At 41.4% G+C, this 19,701-nt stretch overlaps 1 protein-coding gene across 8 annotated transcripts in view; it reads left to right on the top strand.

Annotated features, from left to right (window-relative positions):
* BCAS3 (breast carcinoma amplified sequence 3) overlaps positions 1 to 19,701 on the top strand; it is a 424,087-nt gene that overhangs the window by 263,439 nt on the left and 140,947 nt on the right. The window contains exon 23 of one of the 8 annotated variants that reach the window (XM_014960281.1): positions 19,527 to 19,663. The exons of the other annotated variants lie outside the window; for them this stretch is intronic. Coding sequence (XP_014815767.1) covers positions 19,527 to 19,552 — 26 coding nt within the window. The 3' untranslated portion in view covers positions 19,553 to 19,663. Of the gene's footprint in view, positions 1 to 19,526; positions 19,664 to 19,701 lie in introns of those variants that run through there. 8 annotated transcript variants of the gene reach the window in all.

Genomic DNA, 19,701 nt, shown 5'->3' with positions numbered 1-19,701 from the left:
CTACCTTACAAAACCTTAAAAAGTATGTTTGTGTTTTAGTGTCACAAGTCTGGTGCTTAGAGCAATAAGCAGGAAAGTGTTACTCGAGGGCAGTTTTCTGTCCCGGGGCGATATCAGGCTCCGAACGCGAGCGTCCCATGGCCGTGACCTGCAGGCTTCTGCACAAAGAGCCACATCTGTAACAACAGGGCTTCATGGGAAGTTCTGAACTCCATCAGCATCTTTTGAAGCATATTTCTCTACTGTTTTAGCTTCTTTAGTAACAAATAAACAAATTCCTCTTCCTGCAGACTAAGATGGGTGGGTTGGAACAGGTCCCTAAATATCTCCGTGACGGGAGAGGCACAAGAATGTCTCGGATGCAGAAAGGGAAGGGAGGGTTGTGCCTTAAACAGGGGGTGGCAAAATAATATTAGGTAGCAAGAGCTTTCCTTAGAAGCAATTAAATGGTAAACATACTGTCTGTTAATTAATATCTCTGGGTCTCGGAGCACAATTCTGAAGCGCGTAAGATAGATTAAGGGAGGTAAATTTTAACTTATGTACTGGCAGTTTAAAACATATTGTTGATTTAATCTCATTGAACTGCTCAACAAAGCACAACTGATCCATATTACTGAACAGAACTTGAACAGGAAAGACCAGAGAAGAAGAAAAGACCGAAAAATAAACTCTACAGTAGCAGACATGCTGAAAGCTTCGTGTAATGAGCAAAGAAGAAGAATTCATAAAATGAAACAGTAATTCCTTTCCAGAAGATTAACCAAATGGAAATGTTCAACACACAGGACTGGTTAATTAATAGTCAGGTCCATCATTTCGCTGTAGGATTTTCCATTTAAGAAGGAGTCTTTCTTCTTAAAACAGAAATAGGTAAAATGATTGAAGTTGGTTTAATTATTCTAAGTCACTTTCAGGTTTACATAATGATAAACTGACCCTCTTTTCTTAGTGTTTTTCAGTTACTTGCCTCTAGGATACATTTCCTCTTCCTCCTGTTGTGTGGATGGGTAGAGCTCTTGTTAAATATGATCATCATCAGATAGAAACTCCTGTTTCTGTAAATACAGTGTCTGAAGAATTAGTGCCCTGCCATGTACATATACATACAGTTGGCCTCAGTTTTTATTGTTTGGTGTTAACTTACTTGATCCTTACAAAGTCCCCTATAAATGTAGCTTCACTCATGAATTATTCTTTAGTGCTTTTCCCTATGAAATTTATACTATGAATATTTTTCCTTAGCAGTCGTCTTGGGTTTTTGAAGCGGCAAAATCAGGGAAAATAGTGGCTTAAATGTAGCTTAAAGTCATTTCTTTCCTTCCTTCCTTCCTTTTCCTGGGAACGTGGCTCTAAATGCAGGTCTGCAGCAGCGGAGAGCGTAAATGTAGCTTCACTCATGAATTATTCTTTAGTGCTTTTCCCTATGAAATTTATACTATGAATATTTTTCCTTAGCAGTCATCTTGGGTTTTTGAAGCGGCAAAACCAGGGAAAATAGTGGCTTAAATGTAGCTTAAAGTAATTTCTTTCCTTCCTTCCTTCCTTCCTTCCTTTTCCTAGGAACGTGGCTCTAAGTGCAGGTCTGCAGCAGGGGAAAGCAGGGCTCTGCCCTCCCAGTCCAGCAAGTCTGGGCTACTGGGTCTCTGTGCTGGCCACCAGTGGCCACCACACTGCTCAGAGCAGGGCTCGGGGTTAGAAATATATTTAAAAGCAATGTGAGTTTCATCAAGTTCATCAAGAATCTTTAGTTGGGTTACCAGCTCCCCCAAAACACAAAAAAAATCTCTTAAGGTGGAGGGGTTTGGTTTGGCCAGCGATGAGGAGAGCCCTTGGAAAAATTTTAACCACCTTGTGAATTTGTCCAGACACGTAGAGTTTGGATTTAGGAGTCATTTTAACTTCAACTTTTGTTTTATAAAGAAAGCAGCAGAGCTAGGCCAAAAGAAGGGATTTGTAGTAGAAACCAGAAAATAATTTAAAAGAAAAAACCGCCTTCCTCAAGATGAATATTTCTTTATTCCTGTTTTTTCTTCAATGTGAAGGAAGACGACATTTAGCTTTGGTATTAAATTTCAGTGGCTTAATGTCATCCTGTAGTTCTTGTCTACATTCAACAGGCATTGATCAAATTATTTCTTATTTAATCTCTTACTTACCAACTGTGCTTATATTGATTGTAATGTCCCTTTTCTGCCACCTAAAGGAAGGAGGAGCACCCTATGGGTTTCTTCCCCAAAAAGCAAAACCTGTTTTCATCACTGTAGACCCAAGTTTTTCTCTCGTTGTCTCACGACGTAATGAACAGAGGAACAGGACGCTTCAAAACCTCATCCTAAACTGTGATTTAAACCCTGACGTTTTAATCGAGATGTGATGTATAAGTAATTTGGAAGGAATTTTATTTATCATGGTCGTCCAGCATATAGGCCCCCATCCAGCAGAGCACTTACATACATGCTTCACTTCAAACATGCGAGGAGTCGAAGTCAAGTATGTGCTTAAGTACTTCCTTTGCTATACGCTGCCTGCCAGGGACACACCGCAGGGTGTTTGATTTCTACGGTAGCAGGTGAGTCATTTTATAAATCTCTCCGTATTATGAAGTGATCTCACGACAACTTTTCAACTCGAAATAATCATTCCTGGGGTTTTTTTGGCATCGGATGAATTGAACTCCCTGTATTCCTACACGGCTTTGTAGTGTCTGTGTTTTAAAATGTTTAATTTCACTTTCTGGCTGTGCCAGTTCTCAGAGAGGCCAGATTGTTTCGGGGGTTTTTTTTTTTCTGTGTGTGAATTTGGAGCAGCAGCATTGGGTTTTTTTTTTTTTTTTCCTGTGTGTGAATTTGGAGCAGCAGCGAGAACTTAAAACTCCGTCCCCGAGATAAAAAGGTCAGTTGGTATCAATCTGTAGGGAAATGGCTCAGACCGCCGAGAATTTCTTGATGCTTTAAGAGCTTATGTTCTGTTTGGTGAAACAAAACCAGGTATTGAGATTATCTGATGGATGAGTATGTCAGTCCTGGCAGACCTCCTCCATTTGAAATCCTGGAGGGTTTTCCTGCTTTTAAAGAATTAGAATTTAAAAAAAAAAAAAAAAATTAAATTAAAAATCAGATGTGAAGAAGAATAAATTGAGAGAGGAGCCCGTGTGCGTGAACGCCCTTTCACAGCTGGGGTTTTGGCAAAGTGTCATTCCTGCTGTTAAACATGGTGACCTTGCTGCCTATGATTTACTAACTGTTTTACAAACATTTCCTCACTCTGTGAGGTTTGATATGTTCTCCATCCTCAACAGCTCAACAGAGTCACTCAACCACTGAGCCAAACCTGCCTTTGTTTACAGCTTTTCCGGAAATTTTCACAGAGAAAAAAACTTTCTCCTTTTCCAATGTTTTATTTTTAAGTCAACACTTTCTATGGTTTATTTGTGCAAAGCAACATTCGGGTACAAGGTATTGCACCGTATCCAAGTGGGAACTGCTGCCTTTCTAAAAATAAATTGGGGGTCATGTGAACCAGTGCAGAAAAATCTAAAGATACCAAATATTACAGGACCTTTACATTTGGTGGTTCTTTTTTCCATAATATTCTGGGCCTGGATTTTTCTGAACTTTTTTTCCCACATTAGTTTCTATATTAGAACATAACGTAAAATGATGAAACACAGGAAGGAATCTTCTTTTAAACAAAATTATCAGTGTTAAAAATAACAATCCTATTTTCCCTCAGTGTGCATTTTTTTTTCTTGTAAGGGCTTTATTTAGTAGTCTTGCTATTAGATATAGCCAAAGAGTCCAGTAATATTTAAGCAGCATTTTAGTTAAAGCTTAATTTTCCTAAACGCTAGTTTGCCCAGCGTGCAAATTAGATTTCATTTCACATTTTGGGTAGGGAACTCAAAAATCGGGGTGCTTTGGAAGAGGAAATCAGACAGCTGTGTCTGATGCTTCTTTGCATTGAAACTTAGCGCAAATTAAAATTAGAATGGGATGGGAATGTTTTTATTAAATGTTTTCGCAGTGCAGATATGTTTCATGGAAATGTCCTTGTTTTGATGACAGTGTTTCTCAGGGTCAGGCTGGAGTTTCTAGTGAAAAAGAGGAGATGGGAATAACCTGGGTCTGCTTTGGTGAGGGCACGGGGACTCCTTCATGCCCAGGTAGCCACCCGCTCTCAGGAGGGGGAATTTCTCTCCATTCTCTCTTTCCTTCAATGTATACATTCATTTAATGTATTTATTGTTCCCACTGAAAATGCTGTTCGTTTTAGGAGCAGGAGAGACTCACTGTGACTCAAAATACTGGCCTATAAAATGTCCCTTTCAGCATAGTTTATTCTGAAATACCATTTCTCTCTGATATTTCCAAGTAAAGAAATAAAATCAGCTGGATTATTGAACACTTTTTTGTAGACTTGTAATGGATACAAGAGGTAAAGAAATGTATAGAAGATCGTGCCTTCTCCCAGGTGTACAGGTCACTAAGGACTGGGTGTTGTGTTTTATATCTACTTCCAAATGAGAAACCTATACTTAGTTTTCAGTCCTGATCACTATATTCTTTGAGCTGTATCCCACCAAATGTATATTTTCAGTCCTATCTGAATAATAAAAGTTTTCTTTGGATTTTACATTACTGAAGTAGATTGATTGAAGTAAAATTTAAATTACCTACAAAGGCGTCGATGTCGAACTCATGCACAACAGAAATAGCTACTGTCAAAATACCTTCCTCCTTGATATGCTGGTATTTATATGCTCTGGCTATATTACATATATTGCATTTTTAATCCTGTGAAATACGAGTGAATTATAATTCTAAATCGTCCTTTTAAATGCATTAGATTATTAATGCTGTTAAAGGAAATACCCACAAATGGAATTACTTCTGGAGGTTTTGTTTGCTTGTTTTAATCACTCGGAATCACTCGTGCATTTGAAGCAAATTTCTGTACCAGGGTAGCCACTCGAAATGAGAGACAGAACCTTCGCCAAATGAAAACAACCTTTATATATTGATAAAAAAATACTTTGAGAATAGTTTATATCTACAAACTATAATTAGTCGTTTAGTATTTGTTACTTAATGACGGTGTTTTAATGAAAGCTCTAAGGAAATATTTTTGAATACTGTTTCTCTTCAGTTTCCGTACATATATGGGATGGAAAAAAATAAAAGAAATCTTGAGTCCATTAAAGCCCTGCAGAGGCACAGGCCATAGCAGTGTGTGGACTGTCGGCACGTTCCTGCTCTGCAGTAAAAACTATTGGCCATTCCAGTTCTCTGTACAGCAGGAGTGTGAAAAATCCAGGAGTAAGTGGCTGTTCTGCAGCACAACGTGTTCAGGAAAGTGGTTAAAAGGGAGTGAAAGTGACAAATGGGGCTTGAGCTCATCTGGCTGAGGATGAGGAGCTGCGACCGCATGTTCAGCACGGGATCGGCACCGTCGCTCACTTTTTAGAACAGGCCTTCACTCAAATTGTTGAGGGTATCGGATAAACTGCTGGATTTCTTGTTTTTATTGTCTAAAAAGAAAATATCACGAAATTTTAATTTTAGATTGTCATTTTCCTTCTGGTTTTATTGCAGGTGTTGTGATAAAAATAGTGAAGACTTATAGATTCAGTGATTTAGTTTGCGATTTATTTTTTTTTTCTCTCAGGATTTTTTGGGCTTTTTTCTCTCTCTGAGTCTACTTTTTAAAATGTTCTTGTGCTGTTGGAGGTTGTGTGACCTCATGCCAGGAAGAGCAGGGTGGATGTACAAGGGCACTGCGTGTCGTGCCAGACATACCTTGATTGAAATCTGCAGTTCTGGTGATGCTCATCATCCCAGAAATGAAGAGAACAACATGAGCAATTTGTCTGAGCTTTATTTTTGGCTGGCGAAAGAAGCTATTGCTTAATGTCTTCTTATAAAGTAGATGTCCACAGATCAAGAAACCAGGTAGAAGTCCTGACTGTAGGTGTGGTTGAGAGGCAATTCTGGATGAATCCTGACAGAGAGGAGGGGCAGGGAGGAGAAAGGGAGAAGAATATACTTGCTGGTCCCTCGCTGCTGGAAGCACAGCAGCCCTGGAAAGGGCTGGCTGCGAACTGGAGTCAGCTCACCAAGGCTCTCAGCATGCTTGTGGTTCCAGTAGATGATATAAGTATCGTAGAGTGGTTTTGTTGCTATGGGAAAAGTGCTAAAAAAGGCTGTATCTCGTGTAGAGCTCAGATCCTTTGGGTATTTAATGTACAATTTCTGCTAAGGACACTCAGAATTATACCTCTGATTCTAAATTGCTTAAATGTTGAAACATATGGTCTTGTGTGCTGTTCACTAGGAAACAACTGTCTGTGTCCAAGCTGCCAAATTCAAATAAAGTCAGATGTAGAAACGGGGAATCCGCAGCGGCTCAGCAGAACTTTAAAAAAAGTGGTTTTACTAAAAGGCAAACCTGACATATAGAAAAATGCTAATTAAACTAGTGCCATATATCAGTAACAGATAATTAAATGTTAATAGCTGAGAAGTTTTTCAATTAAAAATGAACTGTTTGTGTCCTCTTGATTTCTTCTGGGGGCCAGGTTCGTGTAGCTGTCATTTGTTGAGTTCTCTGCTACAGTAATCATTTTAATAAAATGCAATTATCTGCATAATTAATTTCTTTGACTGCTCTGCTGTGTCCTTCTTTTGCAGAGGCCAGAATGTCAAAGATCAAGTAGACTGGGGAAAATAAAAAATTCACTTTGTGAAAGGATATAAAAAATACTTGGAATTTCAATGCATTGGCTTCTATTTATCTCAAATGTCAAGGGCAGTGTAAAATGTATTTTTAAAATGTGTTTTTGTATGGTTTGAGCCCATTCTTGGCGTAGTTGCGAATCTAGAGGGGCCATTGTTCTTTGAGAGAGTTTGAGGGGGTTTCTTTGTACAAAGTGACAAAAAGAAGACTTGGAGTACTGGGCTGCCATTGTTCCTGTGCGGCGCTGTAAAATTTGATTTGAAATTAGGACCTCGGGGCAAGCTCTTCAATAGCCAGTTTTTATTTTCTGCCAGCATTTTAATCACTCTTGGGCTTAAAGTGGATGACCAACATAATGCCTCTATGTTTAATAGAACAGTTCATATCTTGAAGGCCAGTTAACTGAATTCAGGGATCTGTCATCTGCCCAACATTAGTCTTTTCTGTTTCCTGTCTATTTATGAAGATAGCTCTCCATTCCAGCCAGCTCTCAAAGAAGAGCAACTCTTTCTTTCCATTTTTTTCCTCTCTCTTTTTTTTTTTTTTTTTTACCCTGAATTTCTTCAATGTACTAACATCTCCTTCAGTGCTCTCTTAAAGGAGCCAAGTAGCGATGCCGCAGCGCGGACGTGGCTCTGGCTGGAGCATCAGATTGTCTACGTGCAAGTGTGGAATGTCACCAGATGGGGCCAGGAGGAAGGGACAGATGGAAGAATCAGATTTCGCGGTGAAATGAAATGGGATGACGGGAAGGGAAAAGTGATACGTTGGCCTAAGCCTCACGCATCTCCTCGGGCTTCACCGTGCAGAGAGGCACGAGTAGGGAAATGAGGAAAATTGGGGAAGAAAGGCTGGAGGTTTTAAGGAGCTGGTCCTCAAATCATGTGTTGTGCTTGGGAGATTTGTGCGGGCGTCGAGGTGGTTATAAGCAAAGGTGACTTTCCAAAAAGCAGCAGTACGGTGCAAATCATGCTTACCTTAAAATATAGCTGTGTTTTAAATTATTCTCTTGTGCTCGGTTGAAAGACATAAGGATTTGAATGGACGTTACCTCAATAGTTTGATTAATGTACATTGGGCTTTTTTTTTTTTTTTTTTTACCCTGAATTTCTTCAATGTACTAACATCTCCTTCAGTGCTCTCTTAAAGGAGCCAAGTAGCGATGCCGCAGCGCGGACGTGGCTCTGGCTGGAGCATCAGATTGTCTACGTGCAAGTGTGGAATGTCACCAGATGGGGCCAGGAGGAAGGGACAGATGGAAGAATCAGATTTCGCGGTGAAATGAAATGGGATGACGGGAAGGGAAAAGTGATACGTTGGCCTAAGCCTCACGCACCTCCTCGGGCTTCACCGTGCAGAGAGGCACGAGTAGGGAAACGAGGAAAATTGGGGAAGAAAGGCTGGAGGTTTTAAGGAGCTGGTCCTCAAATCGTGTGTTACACTTGGGAGATTTGTGCGGGCGTCGAGGTAGTTATAAGCAAAGGTGACTTTCCAAAAAGCAGCAGTACGGTGCAAATCATGCTTACCTTAAAATATAGCTGTGTTTTAAATTATTCTCTTGTGCTCGGTTGAAAGACATAAGGATTTGAATGGACGTTACCTCAATAGTTTGATTAATGTACATTGGGCTTCACGTCTGCCAGCCAGTATCCCTTGTCTCTGTTGAGATTGCTGTCATGAGTGCTAATTATGACAGCGGTGGTGTGTGTGATTAAAGAAGGGACTTAAACCACTAGACTGTTTCACACAGACCACTAACTAGTCATTAAATGGTAATGACTTCTGATTGAGTTAGAACTGGTCAAAGCTGACACCAGTAGCCTGAAGTAGAAAGGAAACTGTTTCATATCCCATTACTATGATCTATGACACATTATTAATTCCTAGCAAGCTTCAATTTGGGTTTAGTTTGCCAGAAATGAAACAACTTCAGACGCAGATTATGGTCTTGAGAAATGGCTTCAGTCATAATCATCTGATGTCCTTGTTGTCTTTATTTGTACGTAATCAACAGAGTCTAGCTTGTGTTCAGCACTCTTCCTCGTGCAGAAGCAGATGAAGAGTGGCTCACCAGAGCTGGGGAACTGTAAGAGGTTAAAGTATTCACCACCATCAAGCACAGCTTTTCATTCACTTTCAAATGGAGCTGTGTGGGTGGCTACACAATGTGGGAAACTCTTTTCATTGAAGAATCTGAATATTTTGTAAGGAAGTGAATAGTTGCAAATAATCTTTTCTGTGACACTGAAATAAAGAACAAATGAGCTATTCTCAGAAAATACTGAAGCATTATTGTCTTCGGTCATTTAACAGAGCTATACAGAAAAAAATATTCCAAACTTGACAGATTCATATCCTAATCTTTTGCTCCTTCATGAGGAGACTGTGTGGTTTGTGTGGCTGGTACCAGTTAAAGCAGAATGAGTTAAAGGAATACATTTGCTTCAGTGCTGCATGAAAGTAAATATTCTGGGAAATACAATTCAATTTTTTAATTACAAATGTCATATAGAACTATGACTAAGAGTCAACCTGTGTCCCATGGACTGGATATGTCCTCCAAACCATGAAGCAGCCCATGTGTCCCTGCCACCCTCTTGTCCAAGGCCCCAAAGCTCTTCCCCAAAGAGTGTCAGAGACAACGTCTTGGGTTTATGTCAAAATATTGGATACCTGTTGTTTGAAGAGAGAATTTTATTTTAGGAGGGGAAAAAAGAATGTAGGAAATGCCATATTAGAATGGTTGAATGAAGCAAGAAATGTTATGTTTATTTTAATAGTCTCTCATTTCTCTACCATCATCTGCTGGAGATATGGCTGAGATCTTGGTGGAAAATAAAACTAAAAAAACTCAACGTAATGACTACAGGAATTCCTGTGCCACTTCCTCTCTTAAAGTAATGTTGCTTTCAAGTTTCATGGCACAAGGTATAGTATAGAGAGAAAAAGAAGCTGGTTCTTGCTCTGTTTGAGCAACAGGCTCCTGCGGGTTGGTCTCTCCAGGGCTGGTTCTTGGTCAGTGGCTCAGGACAGAACCCTGCCCAGCCAAGCATCCCAATCAAACCCCAGACCCCTTGGGAAGAGCAACAGGAATGACAGACCATGAGAGTGAAATTTTGCTTTTGATGTTTTAGAGGTGAAGGAGTTTTTTCCCAACTTATCTATTAAACACGTTACTGTCTGTGGGGTTTAAAGGACAGGGCTCCAGGAGTCCCCAGGTCATGAGCCACAGCCCCACTTTCTCCTCTCTGTCAGCGATGCTGCAGGGCTGGATGGTGCTTTCCTTGCAGTCTCCAGACATAAACCACTGCAGAAATTCAGGGCAGCTCCTCCAGCTCCACGTGGATCTGTATTCCCAGATAGATAAAACGTACAGTAGGTGCGAAGGATCTCCAAGGCAAGCCTGAGTAGGTCAGCATTAGCCTTAACTAAATGTGATTAACTTTATCCATCTCCTGGTGTATTTCTTTCCAATCCACTCCGGTGCTTGATTTAATTTTCCTTTTATGTAAACTCAAAGATTTAGCTTCATTAGAATGATTGCAGGGATTCACTGCATATGGCATGGTGCTTTCTCCATCCCTCTGGGGTTTTCCTACCCAACACTTCAGCCTGGTGAGGTGGGGGGAAAATTTAAGAAGTCGCTGACAGCAGGGCATGAAAAGAGCCATCGTGAGGAAGTTGCTCCGAGAGGAAATGTAGTAGGAATCCTGCTTGGAAAAACAAGCAGCAGGTTAGATCCCGCTGGGGAGGAGGGTGACTGGCCCTGGGATTTAGTTACAAAATTATTTTGGAGAGGTTTTGTGAAAGACTGGTATGTGCACTTGTTCTGAATTACTGCTCTGCGTGTCTGCAGCAGCACGTCTTGTGGTACACGGACCTTTATTTGTATTTACCTTTTATAACAAGTTCAAAAACCAGTCGCAATCGTCTTCAAGTTTTCGGAGGTTAATACTGTAGAGGCCATTTTAAGCACCATTTTCAACTCATTTTCTTATCAAAAGAACGATTTCTGGCTTTTTCCACAATATTAGATCTATCATATCAGAGTACTTTATTGAATATTTTATTGACCGTCTGCTTGCCCTATGCTAACCTGCCTGACATCCAAAGTTTCTCTCTCTCTGGAGATGCCATGTCAGTTCTCATTAAGCAGCTGAGCGTGAATTTTCCCTTCATATTTCCTGTGAATAAACTCCATCCCAGCAGGCAGACACTGGGCCCTGGTGCATTACAGGGACGTCCAGATCTGGAGCCCGGTGTCGGAAAAGGGGTGGATTTAAGGTGGTCTGGGCGAGGGGCTGCTGTGCCGCACGAGTATTTCCCCTTTGGGGCTTGCATCAGCATTTTGTATAATTTTGCTTTACACAAATGTAAAGGTATTGAAGAGGAAAATTTCTTCCCCTGGCAAGTTAATTACTTGACTTCTCATAGAAGGAGAGCTTGAAGCAAAAGCTAAGAGGAAAGTACATCTTCTGTTTAAATTAGGCGATCTACCCAAGAACACGGATTTGATTTACCCAGCAGCTGCAGTTACAAGTGCATTATAATTGTCTCAGTTCATTTTCCAAAATTTGATATCTGCTATTAATATTTAATTTTACTTTCTGTATAACTTCCTTTTTAAAATTTAAATTCTATATTTTCTTTCTTTTTAGAAAGACAGAAAATTGTGTTCTGTCACCGTATGGCTTTATGGCCGTATAAACACTTTGCTTGCAGAGTCTGCTTTGGCCATTGGTTTTGAGACCTCTCCACTGAACCTGACTCCCCCTCAAAAATGTGTGCGTGGTTTTTGCTGTGCTATGGGACATTTACTAAATAATTTTAATATGAAGTAGGTATAAATCTTTCATAATTTTGTAGTTGACATGGTTGAAATGGTGGACAATTTCATTATGTGCACTCCTTCGTACGTAATGATTGTTTGGCAGACTGACTGTGGCATCTCTTAGCAAGCATCCAGGGGAAGAGAGAATTTTATTTAAACCCATAAAATATTTTGGGCCGTCTCTCATGGTGTGTTATTTTAAAATACTGCATTTTTAAACAGACTCTCAAAATAATTAGAAAATGCTTTTTCCTTCAAGAAATAAGAATTCACACCAGAGCCTACCATAGGACAGCTTTTGAATAGTAACTTTACCTGAGCTCTGCTATTGTTGAAAAGCTCTCGGAAAGAAAACAAATTGGAAGAGCAGCTCATTGCTTTGTGTTTTTAGGCATATTTTCCTTGTTGTGGAGTTGAAGAGATGAATAGAGTTGGTTCAAATTATATTGCTGTGACTCCACTGTACGACAGATCTGCCTTCACAGCAATGCGTCTCTGACTCGAAATGCAATAAGAAAGGGAAGAAATTTAATTTTGTTATTGTGGTTATGGAGATCTGCGGAGAAGGGAGTCCACGGGGTGCAGTCCTTGGGACAGCTTCGGGTTTTTAATGCCTTTCTTTTTTTCAAACTTGGTGTCAGATGTTTTAGGTTAATTTATTTTCCTATTAGTTTTTGCTAATGATACTAAAACCTTTTTTAAAAGCTTTGCTAATTAATGATCTTCTTGCTCACAAACAAAACCTATATTGTCTTTGAGAACGACCTGAGTATTTTAAAACAACGGGCTGTTGGTAGGTTTTATTGCCTCATGAATTTAGGGTCAACACACCTATTATTTGCCAGAGTTAATTTGCGCTGGGTTATTGACTGTCTGGGTTGTTAGGGATATCTGACTCTTGTAAAAGTTACACTCATCTCAAATCGGTGCAATTTTATTCTTTGTGCTCTGATTGCGTGGTGCCGCAATATTCAGCTAATAAAAGAAGGGACAGGGTTGTACAAAGGCAGGTATTTAACTTCAGGCCTGTGAGACCAGGGGAAAGACAACCGTCATTACCCTTTATATTCCTTTTTTTCTAACACGGAGTTGTTTTAACTTTCCTTTAGATAAGGAGGGCGGAAAGACAGCTTTCTAAAATCATAGGACGTGTAAAAATGTACAAGATAGCGTTTGCCAAAAGTGCCTAATTAGGCTTTTCAGATGGCTCTGGCTGAGTTCAGTGGTTGTCTACCAAGGTGAAGTCAGGGCAGTGGCAGCCGGCTCAGCGGCACTGAAATAATGCAGCTAACACCAACTCCCCGTAGCAAAATTGAAGAGCATAGTTTCATGTGTAACTCTGTGTACCTCAAGGTGAAAATATACCCCTTGGACCCTCCAAACTGGAAGCACAACGGACGGTAAAACGAGCAGTTGGTCTTAAAAATTTCATAAGAAGCCATCCCTTCTGTGTTTATAATTCTGAAATAAACTGCAGTCCCGTAGAATGGTTACTTCTTCTGTTTTTCCAAGTGTCCGCTTCCATCCCAAATCTGAGCCATATGTCCTTGTGGGGTAAAATGCTGGCTGAAGGAAAACATAAGTCCTTTTCTATCAACCAGCCTTTAAATATGCACCGGCAAGCCAAAGTCTCCTGCTGTGTCACGGCATCCGAACTCCAGTCGATAAGCAGGTCCTCAGCAGAATCCAAATTTGTACCAGTAAGTCATGACCTATAATGTGGGGACTGGAAAATAGCCAATTATTCTGCAGGACGTACTGGGAAACGTTACGTTTCTGTGTAGGAAATTCAGAAGAGTGTTGAGCTTGATCATATTGTCCCAGTATTTTCCTGGTCAGGTTGTTTTCCTTTGTCCAAATATATTAGTACTACTTTGGGTGAAAGTAATGCATTTCTAGAAATGACCTTTGCCTCATTCTGGGCTGATGGAAACAATTAAAAATTATTCCTAAGCGTGCTGGACCTTCTGCAAATCCAGGGTACACTTGACAGAAACTTGTTCTGCGAGACAGTTGGTTACAGTCACTTCATATTAAAAAGTCAACGGATATTCCGACCTCTAAACCCAGGGCTGCTGAGCAGATGACAGTCTGATTCTTTGCTTCATTTCCAGCGAGCTCTGTCTTTTGGCTCTCTGCAGTGGATATTTATTGCATAAAAAGGGGGAAGCATCTGATAGTGGTTTAAGATGATGAGTCTTGGCGTTCCGCTGACTGCCATAGCAATCCTGAGGACGGTATCTGAAAAACTAAAGCATCTATGATTATCTTGCCATTTAGCTGAGGTGTGCATGATCTCTGTCATGATTGCTTTATAAATAACTACCCCAATCCTTCCCAAATTATTTTTACTAAGTTTGTAGCGGGTGTATAGCTTTTAAAACTGGAAAACCAGAAGCTGGCTCTGTTCATTTTCTCATGAAATTGTAGCCAGAGCAGTAAATTCATAGCTAAGTGCTTACTCATTGGCTACTGTATTATAAATAACTCTTCACCTTGGCCCTGTTTCTCCAGCAGTTATTCACTGGGAGTCGTACTTACTCAGGAGCACAGAGTAGTGGAGAAGTAAATGATTCTGCTATCATTACTCACAGTTTTAGTACCCTGGCACCTCAGGAGGTCCTCTTTCAGACGAGGCACTCTCTCCTGAGAGGTCTGTGTTTGCAAAAACTACCCCAAGGAATGGCTACTGAGTCAGTGCTTTCAAAAGTTAAAGCAGAGGAAAGTGGGGAGATATAGTGGGGAGACAGAGAATAGTGCATACAGGTGTAAGTATGGGATATTTGGAAGTGTCTATGCCTGACAGTGGTGTTGTGGTGTATCCTTGGGCTTTGCAAAGCTGGGGAGCAGACTCCGAGCAGTGATGGGAGAGCTGTCACCTCCTTCCTCCCCCTTTCTCCTTCCCATTACAGTGCTTTGCTTTCGAAGTGTAAATTAACTTAAAGGTTCAAAGCTTTTGGGAAAGATTCCAGACCAAAGGTCATCTTTTCTGGGTGGTTTATTGGCTGGCCCGTGTTTGCCCACATCTCTAGTGTTTACCAGCTGAGGGGCTTTATGAAATTTTGATGTAGGAATTAGGTTGTTGCTCATCTTGTACCTTCTTGCTCATATTATTGACAGTACCACTGAACTGCTGGAGGCAGATAGCATCTCGGTGATCGCTGTGCTATTTCAGCTCTCCACCGCTGACAACATCAGAAGTGTTTTAACAGGGTTTTAATGGGCAGCCTCTGTAGTTCCTTGGAGGGTTGCAAAGAGCTGCCGTGAAAAACCTTTTCTGCCGCTCTGAGCTGACATGCCCTCCTTTTCTCATCCAGCTGCTGCTTGTTTATACGGCTGCAGCGCTGGTGACAAGGACTTCTTCTTTGGGCCGGGCACGGTGGAGAACCCAGCAAGTTAATAAGTGCCTGCATCTTTGGGGTGAGCTGGGAAGAATAACAGCAGGGTTGTGAAACCACCGAGAAGAGCAGCACGATGAGATGGTGACCCAAACCATGTCCAGAAATCCCCTCTCCCTCCTCTGTTTGCTCTTCCAAAGACTAATCTGACAAGTTGCAGCCACGTACGACACAGAGCTTTCTTCTCTGTTCTGTTGCTTGCAGCACGTTTCCGATGATACCCCAGAGCAAGAAGACAGCCACCTTTATTTTTTAACAGAAAAACAACGAAAAAGGATAAATTAAATCGCTATTTCTTAAGACAAAGCGTTCATTTGATAGCAGCAGTTTCTAGCTGACTGGTTGCCTTGCTCTGCTTGTTACCAGAAATGAGGCTCTGAGCGCAGCTTTCTTTGGACTATGTAAAAGCTTTCTCCTCCCTGTTATGCTTAATATAACTATAATGTGCCCTTTATCACACTTCAACCGGAGTGATCCCAGTTTAGAAATAGTGCATAACACCCATGGGAAAAAGCACTGGAAACCTACATTATAAAAAACGTAGGGGCGAAGCTCAAAAGATCCACTCACATGTAAATTTAATTAAAAAATTATAGGTTTTCAATGAGGGCTTGTGACTTCAATTTACCAGTTTCCATGACTTCTTCAGAAAAAGTGTTTCTTTTTGCATTCTTGGTGGAAAACACACTGAGGGATATTGCAGTCCCCCAGAAGAGCATCTATTCAGTGTTACAGGAAGAAAAAAAAAAATGCCCAATATACATACACGTGAAATAAGTAGGAAAAATATCCACTTTCCTGTTTTGTTTTATTTCTGTCCTCTTTAACAAAAGCTAAACTTTGCAGTAACCAGCCCTGCATGAAAAAGCATGTCCTTACTGTGTGAATAAGCCTCCTTTTCATGGCATGTGCAAGTTTGAGGTATTTCAGTTCTTTCTGTAAAAGGCACGTGAGATTGGAGAAAACACTGAACGGGGGAGCGGGCAAAGGGGAGAGAAGCAGTGGGCACAGGAAGAGGCAGGCTATAAATAGGGATTATTATATAAAGCATCGCTCTTCAAAGAGGATTCGGGCTTAAATAAGAGAATCCCAAAAGTTTTATTGAAAATCTTATGAATTGCTCCATCTACTGCATGTTTAAAGGAAGAAAATCCCCGGCATGAAACCCACCTTCCTCAGTGTGATTTCCCGGGGCTCAGAGCGTGGAGCAGCTCCTGCCGCCAGCGATGGGGGGGAAAACACACAAATGGGCTAAAGCCAGAGATTCTCCTCAATGTCCTCCCTCTAAAATCCTAAGTGAAAAGTAAAACTTGAACCTCTTGGCTACTACAACTTAAAAGTCTAAAGATCTTTGAAACTCGCCACAATTAAATGCTTTTCTCAACTCTGTTCTTCCATCTACTCTGCTTTCAGCAAACCCAGACACAAACTGAACTTCTTAAATATCAGTGTGTTATAAAAGCTACTTCTGCTTAATACCCATTATTGCAGTTTTTAATGCAGTGAAGGCAGTGGCTTTTGTGGGTGTTTTAGTAAGTCCAAAGCAGCTGTTCAAAGGACCAAATCTTTGTGTTAACGGAGAGAGAAAACCCCCTTGTTTGTGGAATTTCAGCCCCTCGGAGAGTGGAGGAGCCGTTCGGAGCAGAGCTCTGCCTTTCACACTTCTCTCTGCCTTCCAGCTCGAGGGCTCTGCTGCGAGTCGCAGCGCTGAAAACCACTGCGGTTTCTGTTTCTCTAACTTAATTAATAAAAATAATTCATCAGTAGCTGATGCCTTTTCAGAGTGGTTTTTTCCCTGAGTCAGCTTACTGGGGGAAGAGGTTCATTATAAATTATAATTAGAGGAAAAAAAAAAAAAGAAGTAGGCAGAATAACGCTTCTGATGTGGTGGGCTTCTCTTAACGTAACGTCTCAGCCTAGTTTATTTGAAGAAACTTGTAGCCAGAATGCTGTAATCTAGTTTATATACTTTGTTCAATGTGTAAAATGAAGAAAAAAAAGAAAAAAAAAAAGTTTGAAGTAGTTTATAAGCAAGACCAGAACGTGCTTGGGGATTATCTGTTTTAAATTCCAGAAGTTACTACCAAAACAGAAAATCCTAAAAGGTACTAACCCCGTATTTGGAAGCACAGAATTAGCAGTGTTTGTGTGACAGCACACGTGAAGTGGGTGGAAGAGCTTCATAATCAGCTCGATGTTCACATGAAGTTTTCTGTGCTGCAGACTTCACAGATCTATACAGCTTGTCCCCCCCTGGTTTAGGTGCCTTCATACCTGCTTGATAATGACCTGAGACCATCTTCTTCTAGAGGCTCGGTGTCCCTGTGGTGCCACCAGTCTCAGAGTCCTTATCCCTCTGCCCTTCTCCTTCCCATCCCACCTCTGGTCCTGGGAGAGCAGGTGACTCCTCACGAGCCCCGTTTGGCTTCGAGATGACACTGATGCTGCGTGGTGTTCCCTTCTGTTGGGTTTCATCTCGACGAGGGGAAGGAAAGGCAGCGAGTGCTGGTTTAAGTTTATTATTATGCATATTGTTTGTCACCTTTGCTGGTCGGGTTGATGCTTTGAAGTTAGTCTTGCATTAGTGTTGTGCCTTAGGCAAAATTGTTTACCGCTTCACCGTTCATGTTCCTTCACTTGCTTTTATGTTCACTTCTATTCCATAGTTTTGCCCTGCCAATTTGGATACAATTGGATGAAACTTTGCTTTTGCTTTCGTCCTGTAACTTTTTCTTACAGGAGCCATCCTTTACTGGGCAGGAAGACGCTTGTGTGAATAAAAGGCATTGGAGAGCTTTGTTCTTAGCATTTTTCCCATTAACGAAAATGTATTATTTTTAACCTTGTTTCTTAGCATGTTGTTAACAAGGTCAAAACCGATTAGAGATCAGAGCCACATTAATTCACAAGGGTGATGTAGTTATGCAGCTCCATCCAGGTGCATTACATGATTTCAGTGAGTTAGGAGCTGCCTGTCCGAGCCACTTTGGGCTGTAGATCCGTACGGCGAGAGGTACAGGCTGTGACTGCATCACTGCAGCTTTCTGGTCCTGTAGCATCACGGAACAGAAAATACTGCTCAGGTTATGTCGCTACTTGCATTTTTTCTGTCTCCTTTCCTTTATTTCCATTTAGCTCATGAGGGCCGGTGCCTCGGGTCCCCCCGAGCGCTTATACCCAGCTTTGCCCTTTCTCCTGACATGAAGAGGTGATGGGGACAGCAGGGCAGAGAGCCACCACGCTGGCTGGCACCACTCCCCAGGGCTCAGCAGGAAGATTTCAGCTGCCAGTTGCTGGTTTCTGCTGTTGTCAGGACGGGCAGGATACAGATGTGAAGTGAATATATCTTTTTTCTGTATCCTGCGTGTCTGGGGACAGGCAAGGTACTGCGTAGCCAAAAAAGAGCACTTTCCTGCTTTAGGGCTGAAGAGTTTCCCTAAAACTATACCTTATGTGCAACTCTATAGGTTAATTCAGCTAAGATAACTTGTAAAATTTCCTTACATAGCATGTGCTTCTTCAGCACATGAGCTGCAAGGTCTTAGATAAAAAAATAAAATTAAAAAAAAAAACAAAACAAACCCAAAAAACAACAGAAAAGAAAATCTGTCTCCTCCTTCCCTGTGAGGGTTCATGCATTAGTTGTGAGATTCACCCCCTGTCCCAGAGCATCTCCTGCATCTGCAGGGCTTGGGGTGTCCTGTGGTGCGGGGTGCCCGGGTGAAGGTCAGCTGAGAGGCCAGTTCATGCTTTGTAATAGCCATTTGTATTTACGGCCTAATTCTGAAGGGCATTAAATGTATAAAATATGTATGTTTAAATGATGTATTTGGATCTTAAAGTCATTCCCCTGTTAATGTGCTTTTAGGACGAGGTGCTGAGGTAGCAACAAACTGGGGTGGTAGAACCGTGCAGAGAAGTTGCTGTTGAGGATGCCAGGAGGGAACAAGGCCTTTACTTCCAACTGGAGCTAGCCTTGGGCACTCAGGTGTAGAATATAGATGTTTTTAGATACTTGATGGATGATGCTTCTGGTTTTGACAGCAGAGAGGGTGCTCCTGGCTCCGGCCACCCCTGGGCAGGCTCCTGGGGAAGCCTCTGCCGTCGCTGCCTGTTCTTGAGCGACAAGAGATAAAGGCGCCTCATCTTGCAAATATTTGTAGTCACATGCTGCAGAGTTTTTTAGGCAAATGTTGTTGAAGCATCCGTTGGATTGAAAGCTATCAAAGCTGAGTTTTGTTTCTGTAGATCTCAGAATATTCGTCATAGGTTAAGGGGGATGAAAGCAGTCATGTGTGGCAAAGCCACACTGCTGGGCTCTTGTGCTCAGGAATTTAGAGGGAAATGAGCATCCTCTCTCTCTCATTTACTTTATTTACTGTGTCTTCCTTTATTTCCACGTGCTGAGGTCTGGCAGTCTCGGAACTAGCCAGATCCTTTCTCAAATGCAATATCTACCCTGTGCTGTTTATGAGGAGCCTGCATCTTCAGTGACAGGGTTGACTCAGTTGGTGCTGCTGCACTTTTAATGGTACCTTTTATGTTCATGTTTGTTCCAACAGAGTGGCCACTAGCACAGACGACTTGAACTTGTATCACCCGCAAACTGACAACGCTGGAGCCACCAGTTTGTCATTATCCCTACTAGTGTATCTGATTTAATTTTGCGACAGTGGATTAATTCTTAAAATTGCAGTGCTTTTTGCTCGTTAATGGTCAGTAAATGATTCGGGGGGG

Source organism: Calidris pugnax, unplaced genomic scaffold (genome assembly GCF_001431845.1).
Source record: "Calidris pugnax isolate Ruff unplaced genomic scaffold, ASM143184v1 scaffold45, whole genome shotgun sequence".
Taxonomy (NCBI): Eukaryota; Metazoa; Chordata; class Aves; order Charadriiformes; family Scolopacidae; genus Calidris; species Calidris pugnax.
This window is presented reverse-complemented; position numbering and strand designations above follow the sequence as displayed.